This window comes from Carassius auratus, chromosome 29 (assembly GCF_003368295.1).
Source record: "Carassius auratus strain Wakin chromosome 29, ASM336829v1, whole genome shotgun sequence".
NCBI classification, from domain to species: domain Eukaryota; kingdom Metazoa; phylum Chordata; class Actinopteri; order Cypriniformes; family Cyprinidae; genus Carassius; species Carassius auratus.
Window position 1 is genome coordinate 4208971 of NC_039271.1, and position 17801 is coordinate 4226771.

At 38.2% G+C, this 17801-nt stretch overlaps 1 protein-coding gene and 1 pseudogene across 1 annotated transcript; both read left to right on the forward strand.

The window, feature by feature from the left end:
* Positions 1-2460: 2460 nt before the first annotated feature.
* On the forward strand, positions 2461-12489 carry LOC113047896 (zinc finger protein 800-like; annotated as a pseudogene).
* A 901-nt stretch (positions 12490-13390) lies between these two features.
* On the forward strand, positions 13391-16554 carry LOC113048659 (metabotropic glutamate receptor 8-like). Its single transcript, XM_026210516.1, has 3 exons — positions 13391-13478; positions 15581-16375; positions 16462-16554. The coding sequence occupies exons 2-3, from the start codon at positions 15869-15871 to the stop codon at positions 16552-16554; spliced, it is 600 nt and encodes a 199-aa protein (XP_026066301.1). The 5' UTR covers positions 13391-13478; positions 15581-15868.
* Positions 16555-17801: the final 1247 nt, after the last annotated feature.

Here is a 17801-nt window from a genome sequence, read left to right on the forward strand (position 1 = left end):
ACCCCAGATTATTACCGTGTTGCCTTGCTGCCAGTGCAAAACTATCTGTAGTTCAGCTACCAGAGCTAGAAACATACCCCGGATCCCTTCCACCACATCTTTTATGTGTGAAGTGCTTCCTTATGATTTTGGCCGCTGTAATGTTTCATAGTCAAGCGGCAGTGAAGTTCCCCAAACCACACCGCATCTTTATCATCACAAAGAAGAAAACTGCCTCCATGAGGATGTTCGGTTACATGTTTTGCCTTTTCCCATTGCACATTAATCATAAGAGATTTTTCTAAGGAATTATTGACATCATTATATTTATATATATATTAGACTAGAATAGAAAGACCACTTAAGACCACTTAACTTGACCTCATGACTCTTTGTTTTTCATCCAGTAGTGCCACAAATCTCTGTGTACTACAGTTCATCAACAGGAGATCTTGAACTGTAATTAAGCTATGAAGTATTATTATTATTATTATTATTATTATTATTATTATTATTATTATTATTATTATTATAGGTCCTTGTAAAATCATCCCGCTTGTAGAAATTAATGAATGTCACCATTACACACAGTAGCAGTGCAATTTTTTATTTATAGGTTTTTATTTCTTTTTTGTTTGTTTTGTACTTAAAATGTTTTATTGTTTAAATTATTTTTATTTTTTATTTATTTATTTTTTATTATTATTATGGAAGCCCACTTGCATCACGGAACAACAACAATAATAATAATAATAATAATAATAATAATAATAATAATAATAATAATAATAATATTAAAAGGTAATTGAGACTTTTTATCTTGTAATTTTGATTTTTTAATCACAATTATGAGTTTATATCACAATTCTGATTTTGTTTAAAAAGTTATTGGTTTCCATAATGTGTGTGTAAATAGATATATATATACTTTTTTTTTTGCATTTGAATTTTATTTTTGTGTTCATTCATCGTTTTTTTTTTATTTTTTTTATTTAAACTTTTTTTTTTCTTTAGTAGCTTGATTTTAAAAGGAATGGGAGTGAGATTCCAATCATAATTGGTTTAATTGGAATAATTGTATATTGTAAGCTACATTTCCGGTTACACATTGAACTCCGTATCACATAAAGTGTTTTCTGTGGAAGACACACGGCTTGTTTCCACGTCAAGGGAAATGCCTGAAGCAATATGAATTAATTCTGTAATGTTCTCCATTCTGTTCAGTTCGTCTACTGATTTGTATTGTTGCATGTGTGCATACTACTACTTTGCCATTATTAGTGAATGTCATTGCTAACGAGATGGTTTGTCTTAACACTGCACAAGCAGCCCTGTTCATGAGCTTATTCTCAACCACTTTTCCTCTCACAGATGCATATGTTGTAGATATTATAGCCATACTTCCAGCTCTTCAATGTGACCCAGCCATAACAATTGTAAAGATTTCGAAGGCCTTATTTTTATACCTGGACTATTCGTACAGAATCTGACATAAGAGGTGTTAATAGGCATTTATCTCATTCCTAAGACAAGCTCATGTGTCCTTTATACTGTTTGTATCCTGTTGGCCCATGTGTTTTAATGAAATAGATGTGTATTTTCAGGTTTGATGATATTTTGCATTTCAGCTGTTACAGAAATACATTTTTCTTAACTGTGTTTGCCTGTGTTCTTGCTTTGCATTTGTGTTTCTTCTTACAGAAGTATCTATCTATCTATCTATCTATCTATCTATCTATCTATCTATCTATCTATCTATCTATCTATCTATCAGTTTTGCAGTCTCTGCTTGACGTGCACGAGCAAACAACAGAGATGCGCGTGCTCGCGTAAATTAATTTTCACGCGCGAATCTCGGGTGACGCAAAGGTCAGGAAAAGTTACTTGGTTTATAATTATATTAATGTAATTAACGTAGCTAAAATGCTATAGCAGTCATATAATCTCACTGAAATAATTTATACCAATTAATGGGAGATATGCATTTCAGGAAAATCTTAAAAATGTTAATTAATTCACATTTAAAACGTATTTAATCAACTATTATAAACCATTTTAAGTACATTTATTTGCATTGACATTTGCATATTGAAATAATTTCTATACATATTAATGGAAGAAATACATTTCAGAAGATCATAAAAATATTAATGTATTTACATATATAAACAAGGTATATATTTTAATTAACTTGATACTTTTATTAAATTTAACGTGTATTTTAATGGACTATTTTAAATATTAAAAAACATATAAATGTATTACAAATTGAGTAAAAAAAAATATGGAATGAACAAACTTTTTAAAATATAAAACATTTTGAGCTCCTAAATGACCACCTAAAGAATTTATTATAGAAACTTTTAGAGTTTGTTAAGTAAATTTATTTGCATTGGTATTTGCATGAGAGTCGAAGCTATTTACTGTACATGCATTAGTCTCTTGGATCCACGTATGTTTAAATGTCTTTATTAGGCGATTCGAACACCTAGGTCACGGCTCTCAGATACATCTCCAGAGTTTGCTCAGTGGGGCACGTGCGTGTGGTGGAGAGTCACATTCACGCGCGCGGAGGCGTCACACGCACACACCATCCAAGAGCTCATAGTGTCAAAGTCGAAGTATCTTCCGGGAATCCGCGGATTATTTCGGTAAGAACAACCAGAAGCTTCGTATAAGACTCGCAACCTTCGAAGAAGCGCTTTACACGCGGCTTAAATGCGTAAAAGCGCCGCGTTTCCTGCCAGAACGCGGATGTTTTTGCAGAAAATGGCGTCATGGTTTTGTTGTTCAGTCTGTGGATGGTGAAGAGAAGGCTCGGTTTAGATTCCGCACATCATTAGAAGGGCTTTATATGGTTTATTAGATGCGGATGTCTACAGTCAACAACATTAGTTGTGTTGTGTTGTTATTTTCATCATTTGTGAGGCGGGGGAGCGCGCGCAATGACGCAAGGATCTCCAGCGCTGCGCGCAACGACGAGGAAAGCGCATCTGTTCGGAGCTCACGCAGCCTCGGTTCTGCTCGTTTGGGTGTCGGTGGATCTAAAGTTTATTTTGCGTATTTGAAGACGTCTTTTATTTCTTTCTCATGTGCGTCATCGCTCTTTGTGGGTTTAAAACGCATTGTAATTGCTTCTTCCTTGTCTAGTTCTTGCGCGTGAACTTTCAAATGCATTCGTGGATGAGGTGTAATAATACTGAAAAACTAGGCTCTACAGTACGTTTGGATACTGTGACGCAATCAAAGGCAGGGGGAAAAGAACAAAAACATACTCGAGTGGAAGTAATCAAGTGTCCACATGGAATTAATTGTTTTTGTAGTGAGTTTAATGTTTCGTAAATCAACATGTGTAGTTTCTTTTTCTAAGGGTGGAGTTCTGGGACAAACCAGATGCCAAATGGTAAATGAAAACCCATCAGCAGCTGATTTAATTGGTGTGTGAGATTTGAATCCAGTTGTTTATAGACTGATTGTCAGCTGTGTTCACACTTAAGATCTTCAGCAAGGTGTCCTCCAGTTTAAATGTAAGACTACACAGCACATATCCTCCAAAATCATACCGAAGTACAGCAACGAAGAACAACTTTTTAGTATTTTACACGAGTTTTGGGGACTGACAGTGTGTAGGTTTTCAGGAGATTTTGGACATTGTGTGATTGCAAGTTATTAAATATGCAGATGCGAAGTGATGACTCATAATGTGCTTTGTGTGATGTCATAATCATGAAACTCACTTTATTATATTAAAATGTCATATTTAAGTATGCTTGAACTTTGAAGCTATCAAGTTGGACTTAGCAGACAATGCATTTTCTAACAAATTTTATTTTATAAAACTTTTTTTTATAAAACAGCTGTTTACATAACACTTACGTATCATAATAGGTAAAAAAAAAAATACACTAGAAATAATTTAATTATTAAAAAAAATTAACAGCAAGTGTTAGATTAGCATCTGATTCAAAAATGTTAAAGGAAAGACAGTAGAAGAAAATTAAGTAAATAAATAAAATTTAAGCAATGATTTTTACATGTTATAAAAATAAGTTTTGTACGGAGATGTTGACCAAATATATCTGATTGTTTATACGATCATTAACACACCATAGTTTTCAGATTAGTGGTTGATCATTACGTTTTTTAGTCCTTAAGTTCATTAAGGTTAAGTCATTAACTTACGTTTTTTAGAAGGTAAGCAATAAGAATCGCTGTTTGGAAAAAGACAAATGTGGCAAATGTGAGGCAAACCTTCACCTGTTCTCTATGATAAAGCATATATCATATTTAGATGCTGTTTTCCACAAGAAGTGAACACATGTTCCTCCTTCGTATATATTTATATAAGTTGCTTCTATTAACTTTTCAATGGGCTTGTCATGTAGATTTGTTCTTATGTAGATCGCAAAAGCAGCTGTTTAGCAGAATGTTCATGCTGCTCTTTTCCATACAATGAAAGTGGATTGTGACCAGAGCTTGCCTTAGACATATTATTTTTTCCTTTTGTTTCCTGTTTCATTTCAATAGGCTTGCTTAAAGATGACCATCTTTAAATATATACACAATGGACATAGCATTGAAATACCTATGGATATTAACTGCTTCTATTTTATTACACTAGATTATCCATCGCACACCGGGCAAAAGCAACTTATAGGTATCTGGACTCTATTGGTATTTGCTTACATCATGCTATGAAAGCTCTCTGCAGTACCGTTTAAGGTTTAGCATTGCTCTTTATTTCTCTACTGTTCTCTCGATCTCCACAGAGACACATCTGAAGTGTTTAAGAGATGGAGGAAACCCCAGCCAATGAGAAGTCTTGTCAGACTGATGAGGTCACAGGTGAGGCCGTTGTGCCCGGGCCTGACCATGCGAGCAAGACACTAGGTAATCTTCTACTCCCCCCCCCCCCCCCCCCGTTTCATGAATCTTGAATGAATACTAGATATAAATGAAGTCTATGATGTGCATCTTGACCAATGGGATCCGTTCTGACCTTATACGAACAAGAGTAAATGTGTTTTAAAAGCGGCCCATCTTTCCCTATTAGAGGATTACAGCAAATTCCTCAAAGGCCTGGTATTGTCCCCCACTCAGTAGGGGTCACTAGAGTCTATGACCCTTACAGAGGAGAGGTCACGCCCCTCCCCCTCAGCCTCTGCCTGTAATAGAAGATACTCTACACACACATACATAAACTAGTGTGAACTGGTAACTCACGCTTCAGGCTTTTTATCAAGTAATGATCAGCTCTTTATAAATGTACTGAGCTGGGCTGTGTGAGGAAATGAAAGTGTTTGTGTGGGGATGGTGACTGAGGCATTGATTGAGTTGCTCTTTGCCCCATTATACTGGGAGGTCATGAGGCCACGCCCCCTGTGATGAGGGGTGGGTTCAGGGGAGGGGCTTGAGGTTTGTGTGAACTTGTTTTACTTCCTGTTCATGTTACTTTTTCATGCTTTGTTTTTAGAAATGTGTTAAACTCTCGAAGAAAGTGCATTCCTTTCAACTTCAATATTTATTTTTAGCTTACAAAATAATTATTTATAAAATAATATTATTACAAAGAAAAAAAACGTGTTTTTCCCTTTTTCTCTATTCCATTTGCATATTGTTCCTTTCATATTTCCAGTTTAGTGATCTCAGCAGTGTGATTTTAGTATTATTTATATAATATTATAGTCGTTTATAATATTTTAATAATATTTTATTTTTATATTTGCATATTTTGTAGACATTTTAGTAAATTTAGTAATTTTTATGTGCTTTTGTCATCTTCGTTTTTATTTCAGTTTACATTTTAGTTTCAGTAATTTGTGCTTGTGCCATTTTTATTATAATTTTTTTTTTCAGTTATATTAATATATGTGTTTTTTATTTTTAATAGACTTTAAATCTATAAAATTATATTCTGAATTCAGATTTTTTTTCTCATTTTAATTTTAGCTCAGTTTTTAAGTCATATTTGTTATTTTTTTCTTCATATTTTAAACTAGCCTTTTTAATTTAATTTAATTTGTATATTTTTTTGTTTTTCTTATATGCCTTTATTATTTTTATAAGTTTTGTCATATTTATTTTTGTTCCAGTTTTGGTTTATGTAATTTTAGTACTTAAATATATTTATTTCAATTAGTTGAGAAGTCAACATTTAACATTCTGATAAATTGACCATGAAATAACCAAAACATGTACATACTTGGCAAGTGTTAAACCTGGACCTGGGCTCTTGTGTACAGACAGAATGGTTTAGTGGAAACTGACGAATAGAGCATCGCACCAACCCGTTATAACACAAACATCAGTCAGCAGTGTTCAACAGCAGAGCCCTAGATTGATTCTGAGTGTGTGTAGGTGTGTGTTGACTGCCACCTCCTCACCTAGCCGTCCTGACATTGGCAAATCTCAGCCTATTCCTCTAGGAAATTCCCTCACACAGTCATCAAACACCTCCAATATAAGGCGAGTCTCTGAGGACCGCTGTAAACACACCACTGGGCTCTGCTGGCTGGTCCGGCCATAAATTCACCAACACCCCCATCATCAGTGTCTGTCTGATTTGGTCGCTTTATCCACAGCTGTGTTCATACTTCGTATCTTCACACAGGATTGTGTCTTCACACCAGCTCTGGTGATGGAAAATGCTCTTTTAGAGTCAAATATGTAACATTTCTAGTTTAATTTGAAAGGAAATATAAGGGGTTTTGTTTGTGCGAAACTCTTCGCCCGTGATATAATAGTGTTTGTTCAGATCCATAACCTTAAGTATGAGCAATAATAATTCTAGTGATATTTGCTATTGCAAACTCCACTAATAAAAGTCCTTTACGTAATAGTCTCCACAAACTAGAGCTTCATTAATCACCCCCTTGAAATATTGGCATTACCCAAACAGATGAGATGGTATCCCATTGATCCAGTGGAAAAGTGGAGATGTGTATTAAATCAAAGCTTTTGTTTCAGAGCCAGACGTTTTCGTAAATACTCATCTAGACAGTTGCAGGCAGCGGCCATCAATAATGCAAACTTTAATAAAGTCTCATTTAGAAAGCACAAGCTGAATCTCTGAACGGATGGCGAAATCTGCCATCCAAAACATACTGGCATGAGCACAGCAAACCAGACTTCAGATCATCATTTCTGTATAATGAGTTTGTCTGGAGAGGATTATTCAAAGAGACTCACCCTGACGGACTGTCATAAGTGTTAATAAGAGAGATAAGCAGCATTATAACTGAGGTACAAGCATTTAGAAATGAGCCATTTTTTCTCAGGCGTGTATATACTGGAGTTTAGAATGATGGTTTATGCCTTTGCTGTATTTACAGCAACACATCTATTGGTTTAACACTGTTCTGAACATTTCAAAGTGATATATGACTCACTGATAATACAGTGGGGCTCGAAAGTTTGGGAAGAATCTGTGAAAATATGAGTAATTTTCAAAAAATAAGATAGATCATACTAAATGCATGTTATTTTTATTAAATACTGTCCTGAGTAAGATATTGTACATAAAAGATATTTACATTTAGTCCACAAGACAAAAAAATTGCTGTAATTATTAAAATAACCCCCTCAAAGTTTGGGAACTCTTGGTTCTTAATACTGTGTTCTGTTACCTGATGCATATTTGAACCCTTTCAAGCAGTGACTTTATGATTTTGAGATACATCTTATCACGCCGAGGACATTTGAGGGACTCAAACACATCTATTTAAAAAGATTCAAACATTCACTGATGCTCCAGAAGGAAACAAGATGCATTGAGAGCATTGGCCATCTTCGTGTTCAAAAGTTTTCACCCCCCAGCTCAGGGGGATATTTTAATAATTTCAGCAATTGTTTTGTCTTCTGGTCTAAATGTAAATATCTTTTATGTACAATATCTTACTCAGGACAGTACTAAATAAAAAATAACATGCATTTAGTATGATCTATCTTATTTTTTGAAAATTACTCGCATTTTCACAGATTCTGTCAAGGGTGCCCAAACTTTCGAGCCCCACTGTACACTGTTTTTCTATTGCAGTCTATTCCACAGAACCTGGAGATCCTCCTTTGCTACAAACACCGCTGCTCACCTCCAAATCTGGCATCCAGCAGATCATTGAATGTTTCCGCACAGGTGCTGTGTCTATTCACAATGTGATTATAATTCACTTTATGATTGTAGTTGACCGAACAGTTAGAACGAAATGGAAACTATGAAAGGAATTTAAGCCCATTGTCTGAGCCAACCAAAAACGCAATGAGTCTGATCACTGCGCTCTTGCGCTCGTTTACAGGGACTGCACAGCTGAAACACATTCTCCTCAAAGAGGTGGACACAATCTTTGAATGCAAACTCTGCCGCAGTCTCTTCCGTGGCCTTCCCAATCTGATCAAACACAAGGAAATGTATTGTTTCACTCGAATGCCTGAACCTGATGGTTAGTATAGCACTGCATTTCTACTTTTCATTCTCTCCTAAAAGACCAGTGTTGAGTTAACCCTGAGTATTTTTTCAACAACATATGGCAATAAAGCATAATTGGAGATCAACGATTGCCGGTTTTTCCCTTTTTTGTTTATTTTTCCACCTAAACTGATTTGGGGATTTAGGAAAAGCCTTTAAAGCCAGCTTAATTAACTCTTACAACTTGCAGTTTATTTTAGGGATGCACGATATTGGATTTTGGCCGATATTCGATATGCCGATATTTTCAAAATAATTTTGGCCGATACCGATACCGATATATATAAACATTTTCGCCTGATATATTTAAACTTTAATTTTACTGAAGAGAAATCCATGTATCTCTTCTGTACTGATTCTACCATAAATGTATTATTTTACAAATGTAGACAGACATTCACACCTGAAAAACAGGTCAATTATTTAACTTGGAGAATATCGGTTTGGCTCATCGGCAGAAATATTCATATCAGCCGATACCGATGATGGTCATTTTAAGCTTTTATCGGCCGATACCGATGTTGTGCCGATATTATCGTGCATCCCTAGTTTATTTGGCATTATTTTCCCCTGAAGTAAACTCTGTGTTGATAGTTACGGTTTATTTAGTAGTGTTTAAGCTACTGTACCTTTAAGACTTCTACATGTAAATTTGATTGGTTAATCTAAGCATGCTAACAGAGTCAAATCTGATTTATCAGTGTTTCATCTAATGGTCTGGGTGGACATGGTACACTTTTTTTTTTTACAAATTCAGTTTTCTATAAAATAGAAACTTTAACTAAGTCTGCTTCTGGTTACAGACCCTTCTGTAGATCGCAAGAAGAGCATAAAAGAACTTCTCCAAGCTATCAATCCCTGCTTTGATAAAGAGGAATATGTACTGAAACTGGATCCCATTGCTGGCAACCAGAATGCTGTGTACCAGTACCTGTCCAAAGAAGACGACCTGCCACCTTCATCTCGAAGCTCCAACCTCATGGACACAGACGGCTGGACACACTACCACTCCAACGGCCAGGAAGCATACATGGAGGAGGTCTGGTTGGAAGAAGAGGAGAACAATAGCATTGATGAGGAAGATGAGAGAGAGAACATGGACAAGGGAGAAGAAAACAAGGGGCCTCAGCGTAGTGAAGAACCTGAGGAGCCAACAGAAGACCTGGCCGCCTGCAAATGCCTTCTCTGCAACAGGACATACAGGGTTCGAGGTCACCTTAAGAGGCACCTACAGACTGTTCACAAGATTGTATCTCCTGGTTCAACAGCCAGCTCCAGTGATTCCACATGCAGCTCCATGAAAATGCCCAATTGGTAAAGTTCCAGACAATCCCAACACCAGTCCCAGCTCTTCCTCTAACTCCCAGAGCCAGAAGAGCCCCAAGGAGGACAAAGTCCCATCCAAGGCTCACTTCGCCATAGGTTTTGACTTCAAGGCACACTTCTGCAAGCTCTGCAGGCGGACCTTCAGCTCCGTGCAAAACCTGGAGAAACACATTGAGCTGCACACTGATAATGGCACAGACTTCTTTGTCAAGTTTTACAGCTGCCCGCTCTGCCACTACAAGACACGCCGCAAAAGGGACGTGCTACGCCATCTCTCAGAGCTCCACAAGAAGACGTCCTCCTACCTGAGCAGGATCTCCCAGTCGCTGGAGAGCTACGCCGTCAAGAAGCCAGCGGAAGTCGTGTTGAACAAAGAAGAGGAGAAAGTTCAAGGTCAACAAGAAGAAGTGAAAGTCCACAACAAACACAATTCACCATATCTGACACGCAGGAACTTGCCTCCAAAAGCTTTTGGCATAATGACCAAAAAGACTTTGAAAACAGGCAACAAGAAGTGCCACGACAAGGTGACCCCTGACAAACAATTGAAGCCTAGTAGCCCAAAAGGGAGTGCCTCCAAGAAATCTCTGCACATGTGCAACATCTGCGGCCAGAGCTTTAAAAAGACAAGATACCTAGGGTTGCACAAGAGAAGCCACCTGAAATCTGCAACCAGGAGCGCAGGTATCAGAACGAGATCCAAGGTCAAGCTTTGGTGAGTGTGTTCCGACGTCAATACACGACACAAGCTCTGCTCCAAACCCTTGTGAGCTGCATTGGGGTTTACTTCCTACGAGGTAGATACCTTCTAGGGCACAATAAAAATGTAAACAAAAATCTTCTTGCAGTTATGTTAATGGAACAGTTGTTCAGAGTTTTCATTAATGATCTCTAAACGTTAGCACAAAAACATTACTTATACATAATTCATGGATTGATTCTTCTTGAAATGCTTAAGTTGAAGGTTCATCCAACGTTTTATTTAAATATTAGGCTACTTGTTTGGAGAACATTCATAACTAACATTCCCATGTTTGCAAACTGATAAAGTACAATGCTTTTGGGGAGCAACTAATACTCCCAATACTGTTTCCAGTAGAGTTGGACTTTAGCAAGTTGCTAAGCTAAAAATGCTATTGTTAATTTCCTGCATTTTCACCCTTATGTACACTTTTCACTTAGCTCATCGCAGTACATTCTGCAATTCCCTTCTTGGCAAAAGCTACATGCAGTTCTGCTTTTGAATTTGGCAAAACATCTTGTCAGCAGTCAGCAGTGTTATGCTACCTACCTTTTTAGTCTCAATCCTGATGCTTAATTGGGAGTGAGCTTATGGTGCCTTAAAATGCTGTCTGTGCTGTCAGTAGGTTTGTGTGCTGCTGTTTCCTGTTCTCTGAACTAAAGAGTGTGTATTAGTGGGAGAAAGGAATTGTGCTTTGGTTGGTGGATTGCCACCACAGCCTTGCTGTTAATGAATGAGAGAAATCCCATGGTGGGCTTCCTGCACGGAAGAATGAAGCATGGATGCCACAGCAAGGCCCCGGAAATTAGGCCGGTCTCACCTCAAGGTTTAAAGAGCCCTTGGGGTGCCGGTTGAGTGTTGAGGGGGACTTCTTTAAGAAGCAATTAAGATAACTCACCCGTGTCCTTCGAAACAGTGCTCGGCTTAGCCGGGTCGTATTAATCACGCCGTTCTGTCACGGGACCGGAGAGACAAGAAAAGCTCTCTGATCTTCAAATAAGGGTGACAGAGATGCCTTGGGTATCAATGTCCATTTTCTGACTTGCTTTTTTCCCCATTAATGCCCCATTTTCTCTCTATGTCACTATGACAGTTAGCCTTTCACTTGTTCCTCTGGGTCTTACACCTTGTATTTGTCTCTGGGTTGCAGTAAGTTACATGTAAGATGAAAACGCATAAAGGCTGGATTACCAGAGAGTTACTTAAATGATAACTGGAGTCTGTGCGTATTGTGCCTGAAAACCATTCAGCTGCTTATAGCCGTTTGTGCCTTAACATAGATACATGATATATCGGTACCTTGATAATATTATGATACTATTTTTTGTCTCTTTCTAACTCTTTCTGTCTCTGTTAGATATCTGCTGACCGCAAACTGGACTTGCATCGACTGTGGAAACACAAACTGAACAGTGAGAGTGACAAAGAAAATCTGACCCATTCAAAAACTAAAAGAAACAGCGCTATACTACAAAAAGGACTTTAAAGCATAAGAAGAGTATAAGAAACCCTCAGAAATGTGTTCAATCGTCCCAAAAACACATACTACAGAATGTATGTCAATGTAACGGTACAGTATTTTCAGCGGTGCTCTATTAACCATTAATGAGGGGTTCTGATTACTCAGATATAAGAGGAAATATATATGCTTTCCATTCCCCCACTGTCATTTCCATCCTTAATTTTTGAGCTAGCACATGCTCTGGGGACGACAACCAGTTGTTCTTGTATGAACTAAACACTTTCTATGAGATCTATGATCTATCAGTTTTAGAAGATGATTACGTTATTTTTCACTCATTTGTTTATTAACATTTTACGGAAAGGTTAACAGGTCTTCACAAGGATTCACTGTGCCAATCTATAGATCCAAGTTTCTTTTTTTAACCCTTCCGGAGACTTGATGGATAAAAGAATGGCTTTATTTTTTTTCTCATTGTTAAAATGAATGTATTTACCAACAATAAACAGAGGAAATGATTGTGCATTGATTTTATTTAAAAAAATTTTAAGTGAAGTTTGAATGCATCTTACGTTATTATATAACAAGGATTTCCAAGCCAGGAGTTTGTGATTGAACTTGAGGTTTGTCAGATGAAAATACATAAAATTATTCTGATTCTGTATATAAAATGACACTTTAAATGCATTACTGATTGGATTTATAGAAAGGCTAAAGATGCTTAAATCCTAAAAGAGTGATCAAATAATTCAGGTTTTGCTGAGTAGGTTGGGAACCCGTTTCACAATTTGGTGAGTGCTCAAATGTTTTTTATAACACTAGAGGGCAATAGTGCACTATTAATAAAGCAGCTGTCGAAGTATATAACAGCCAAATCTGACATTCTCCAAAATCTGTTTTACTGTTTGGAATTATAAGTTCAGTTTATTCAGATTTGACTTTGGTTAGTAGCAGATGATTGATCCTATATGGCTAAATAATAATTGAATAAATAGTATTTGACATTACGCGCAGAGAAGTGCTAGGAACTGTTAATAATAGTTTGCATTCAGAGTCGTTGAATTAATGCATTGAACTGGATTAGTACTGTACATCCAAAAAACATATCGTGTAAAATGACACAAGATAATATAAATCGGTAATACTTGACTCAATTAGCATTCGAAACCGAATTGTTAATGCAGTTTCTAGAGGCAGATGGTCTATTTATTTTAATGCAAAATCCAAAATAACATTCCTGCGTTTCCTCTCTCCTTTATTCTTGCACTTCTGCATCTATTTTTGTGCACGAGAGGGGGTGCTCCCTTAATCAATCCTGAACGTTCCTGAGAATTTTCCTTCTGAAATGAGAGCATGTTTCATTTAAATTGCATGTGATGCACGGAAGAGAGAGAGAGAGGAGAGAGAGAGAGTGTATGAGTGAGAGAGCAATCACAATCACAGGGAGGATTTTGGGGATGCGCTGTTCATTTCAGCACCACAAACCAGCATCTGAGAGCAGAAAGAAGGTAAGATCTCACATCTCCTGCACTCCACGCTAGTATGCTTTATAATTGTACTCTTATTCTGCAAGTATTATAATATCAAATAAAACACGGCTTGAAATGCTGCTTATGAATATCTTTTGAGTGCGAAAACTATCAGTGATAAAAGATAACTGTTTTATTGTGTAACCTAAAAGAATGTTGCAGTCGTTTCTGTATAGCTAATTTGTGTTTTATATGAATACAATAGTGATTTAAATGCACTTCATTTTTTTCAGAAACAATAGTTGCGCTTTTAATTAGACATTTTTTTTCGAGTTAAGTTAAGCTAAGAATTTGAACGAGAATGCAGATGCTGTGTTGAAAAGCCAGCATGTGAATCATTGCATTGCATTGCATGGCATCAAAGGAATGTGCGCAAATGCACATGCATGGTTGCTGATTCATACACATGGACTATTGGGTTTTAGTTTGTCTTATAAATCAGAATCATCAGGCAGAAATGTGCGTGCTTAATGTGTAGGCTGTGAATTTTTAAACGTGTCTTTCTCAGGAGTTGCATTTACATGCTATAAAATTGCACGCGACTGTATGTTCTTGGAGAAGCATACGTTTCAACTACATTTGTATGAGAGAGAAAGAGCTCTGGATTCCTTTGAGACCGGTTCTCCTGGTGGAAATATAATGGAATCTCCAGAAGAAGATGGTTCTGCTTGACACATACAGATTCGTGTAAATTAAAAAGAGAAATGGGACACACTGCGTCTGCCGTGGTAATAACTCCATCTGTTTCTGATATAACGACAGAAGAGAGGGAAGACCCAAGCTCCCATATAGAGATTGATTCGTGCAAACGAGAAGAATATTAGGCTGAAACAAATCCAATTATGTACTATATGCACATATACTATCATATATGCAAATGCATTTCGATTCAAACAGGCTGTCGCTGCACTCGAGAAACCAATGCGCACTGGTCTTCCCCGGAGATGTATGGAGCAGAACAACGGAATAGTCATTAGAATAGAGCCGTATAGAATTCAACAGAACAGAAACAGAACGGAGTCATTTAGAATAGAAGAGAGTCATTGTTCTAGAACAGACTAATTCAGAGATGTATAGAGTGGGAAATGTTGTTTTTAAGGTAATATAAGATCCGGGGATGATGAGATCTGTCCTGCGTGTTTAGTGTTGGGTGGTGTAGGAATTTCAGTGGCATTAGTTGCTTACCAGAGGAGCGGAATCACACTGGGAAGTGTGCAATGGACTTCCTTTACGTTGTAGAGTGATGCTCTTGGCGCACGGAGGCGGCAGACTGCTTAGCACGTGTCTCTCGGAAGCGCAAGGCCGTGCGTAACTGCGCTCTCGTTGCGCGTAATCTAGCGATGGCTCTCCAGTCGAGAGTGGGGATGTGGAGGTGTTTCACGAGTGGTTCTCTCAGTCTCGACTCTCTGAAATGTTCCAGGTATTTGATCAGGTGCCAACAACAGTGCAAATTATCAGCCTATATTTTGGAGCTTAGGTTTTGGCTAAAAAGAAAGAAATGTGGACTGATGTAGGGAAAGACAGAGTATATACTTCTACAGAGAAATAACATGTTCATTTGAAAACCATAAAGTTATTTCAAATGCCTTTGATAGTAATAATAGTAATAATCATAATATCAGTAAAAACATTAAAATAATTACTGTCTATCTGCATTGGCCCAAATTTCCATATCTTGTGCAGCCTGACTAAAAAAATAAAATTAAAAATAATCATAATATATATATTTTTAAGATAAATTTTCCATAACTCTCCTTGATTACCTTCTGTCATTCACAAGGCTGAACTGTAAAAATCAACCCAACAGCTCTATTGTCTGCAAATAGACACATTTCCTCTCACTGCCAAATGTTTTTGGTTGTCTATGCAAATGTTAGAGAAGATGGCCTTGATTTTTTTTTTCTTCAGTGAGGCAGAAGTGAAAGACCACACTGAGCTCCAAACGACTGTGATGTAATTTCCTCCCTGTCAAGATGCCCATGTGTTTGATGGGTTTGCTTTGTTGCTTGCATATATTGTGTCTGATTCATGTTTTATGTTCTCTTTGTGTAGCCACTCATACAATGTTTTCTTTTCTTTAGATGCTTCTGAAGATGTGAGCGTTTTGGAGCTGGCATTTGTTTATTTCTCGTCTGATGTTTTTGCATCTCCTTATATCACCTGTTATCAGTCACAAAACATGTGCGCCCGATGCTTTTGCCCCATGAGAAATTCCTTCGGCCACACTCTAAATGGTCAAAAGACACAACTTCAGCTTTGAAATGGGCATGGATGTTCCCGTCCACCTGCGCCCTCATTAGAACTTAGTCCCACCACCTGGATTTTTCAGACTTACGATTCCTCACATTTTCGCCAACGATCCTGTGGATATGGATCTTGTACACTTAAGTCGGACTCAATACCATTTCCTCCTCTTCCTCTGTAACTGGTTACCAGTCTCCCTCCAGCGGGTGGAGACACCACCCATTGAGTATGCCCACTCTATCCGTCTGGATGGCGACATCATCCTGGGTGGCCTGTTTCCGGTTCACTCCCGGGGTGAGCGTGGCATTCCCTGCGGGGAGTTAAAGAAGGAGAAGGGGATTCACAGACTGGAGGCAATGCTGTTTGCCATCGACCTCATCAACAAAGACCCAGAGCTGCTGCCTAACGTGACGCTGGGGGCCCGTATCCTGGACACCTGCTCGCGGGACACCTATGCTCTGGAGCAGTCGCTTACCTTTGTACAAGCTCTCATTGAGCGCGATGGTTCGGATGTACGCTGTGCCAACGGAGACCAGCCCATATTTGCCAAGCCAGATAAAATCGTTGGAGTCATTGGTGCAGCTGCCAGCTCGGTCTCCATCATGGTCGCCAACATCTTGAGGCTTTTTAAGGTAAGCAGGCTCACCTTGTCCTTCTTGGGATCAGGAGTTGGTGGGGGTTATGCTCTGGTTCTTGTCAATGTTGTTGTGTAGTGTAGGGTGCGGGCAGCCATTATGTCCCCACCAATGTCAAATGCAAACCTATGCCCTTGATCACAGTGTATGTGTCTCCATCAAGTCTGCAAACGTAATGACACTGTTTAAGGTAACGAGGGGTCTCATAAGTGGCCTGAACATGTCTTGTCTTCCCTGTGAATGGGGCGTAGTCTGTATCTGTTGTGAAAAAGGTGGTTATATTACAGTGTAGTTGTTTGGGCGCTGTAGATTGAAACCTACAGTCAAGACCAGCCCATATCTGTCAAGTTTGGGTCATTATGGCAGTGAAGTGTAGTGGTTAGAAATTTTGATTGGAAGCCAAAAGATTGTTGGTAAAAATGGCACAAGAAGCAATTAATGGCCTTTGAATCCTTGAGTTAATTCCTAAGCCAAGGTTACCAGGTGAGATTGTCCCCTTGGTAAGTCTTTTCCAGTAGCTCTTTGCCGTATTCGTAAACACGGCTGACCTCACATAACTCAAACTACAGTCCGTCTGAAATATGTTGTGACAGAGTGTGTGTGCATGTTGGCCTGCAAGAATCTCAAGGCGGGATGATTTCAGAGAATGATGCCGCCCAAACTCTGTTATAGTCTAAATGTACGTCTCCCTACCCAGCAGGAAGATCGGTTTCTGGGCAAATAAAAAAAGTGAACTCCTGCATTCTGCTATGCTTGTCAGTGGAAATTATGGGAACCAGGGGGCTCCCCAGAGGGGGATTGCAACCTGTTACAATCTAGTCTTTTCCAAAATAACACTGCCTCTAGGAGATTCTAAGAATCCTATAGGAATGGGCTGCGTATAGTGTGTTGTATACATGTCTGTAGACTGAAGCGTAAGTGTACTCTTGACAACAATATATTTTTACACAGTCATATTTAATAAGGGGTATTAATAACACTTCCTGCCGACAACTCTCAGCCGTCCTGTGCCAATTAACCACACAATGTTAATGAAACTCTGTGCTGTTTATGCCACACTCATTAGCTGACCATCGTTTGACTGATTGATGTAGACACGTTGTGCCGCACGACTCAGCCGCAGTAAATGACGCATGTCCTATAATGCAAGCACAGATCTTTTTCTTGTAACGCCATGTCAGCTGTCAGACTTTGAGATCAGGAAGCAATCACGATTAGAAGAGACAATGTCTTGGGTGTTGAGCAAGTAAATGTGCATGTGGCTGAGAATGTGCTTGGTTTCAAGAAAAACGCCACTTGAAGGCCTATGAAATTCTATGCTGTTAAATACAAAAAGAGCACTGGGGTGAACGCTATTGGATGTAACGTGGCTTACTGCCATAATTTTCCTATATATCAACAGTGGCTCATTATTATTTATGAG

Excerpts from the sequence above, each read along its gene's own strand:
- LOC113048659 (XM_026210516.1), top strand. The coding sequence starts at position 15,869 with ATGGATCTTGTACACTTAAGTCGGACTCAATACCATTTCCTCCTCTTC. Across the intron at positions 16,376-16,461 it reads ACATCTTGAGGCTTTTTAAG|GGTGCGGGCAGCCATTATGT; the intron begins GTAAGCAGGCTC and ends TGTGTAGTGTAG.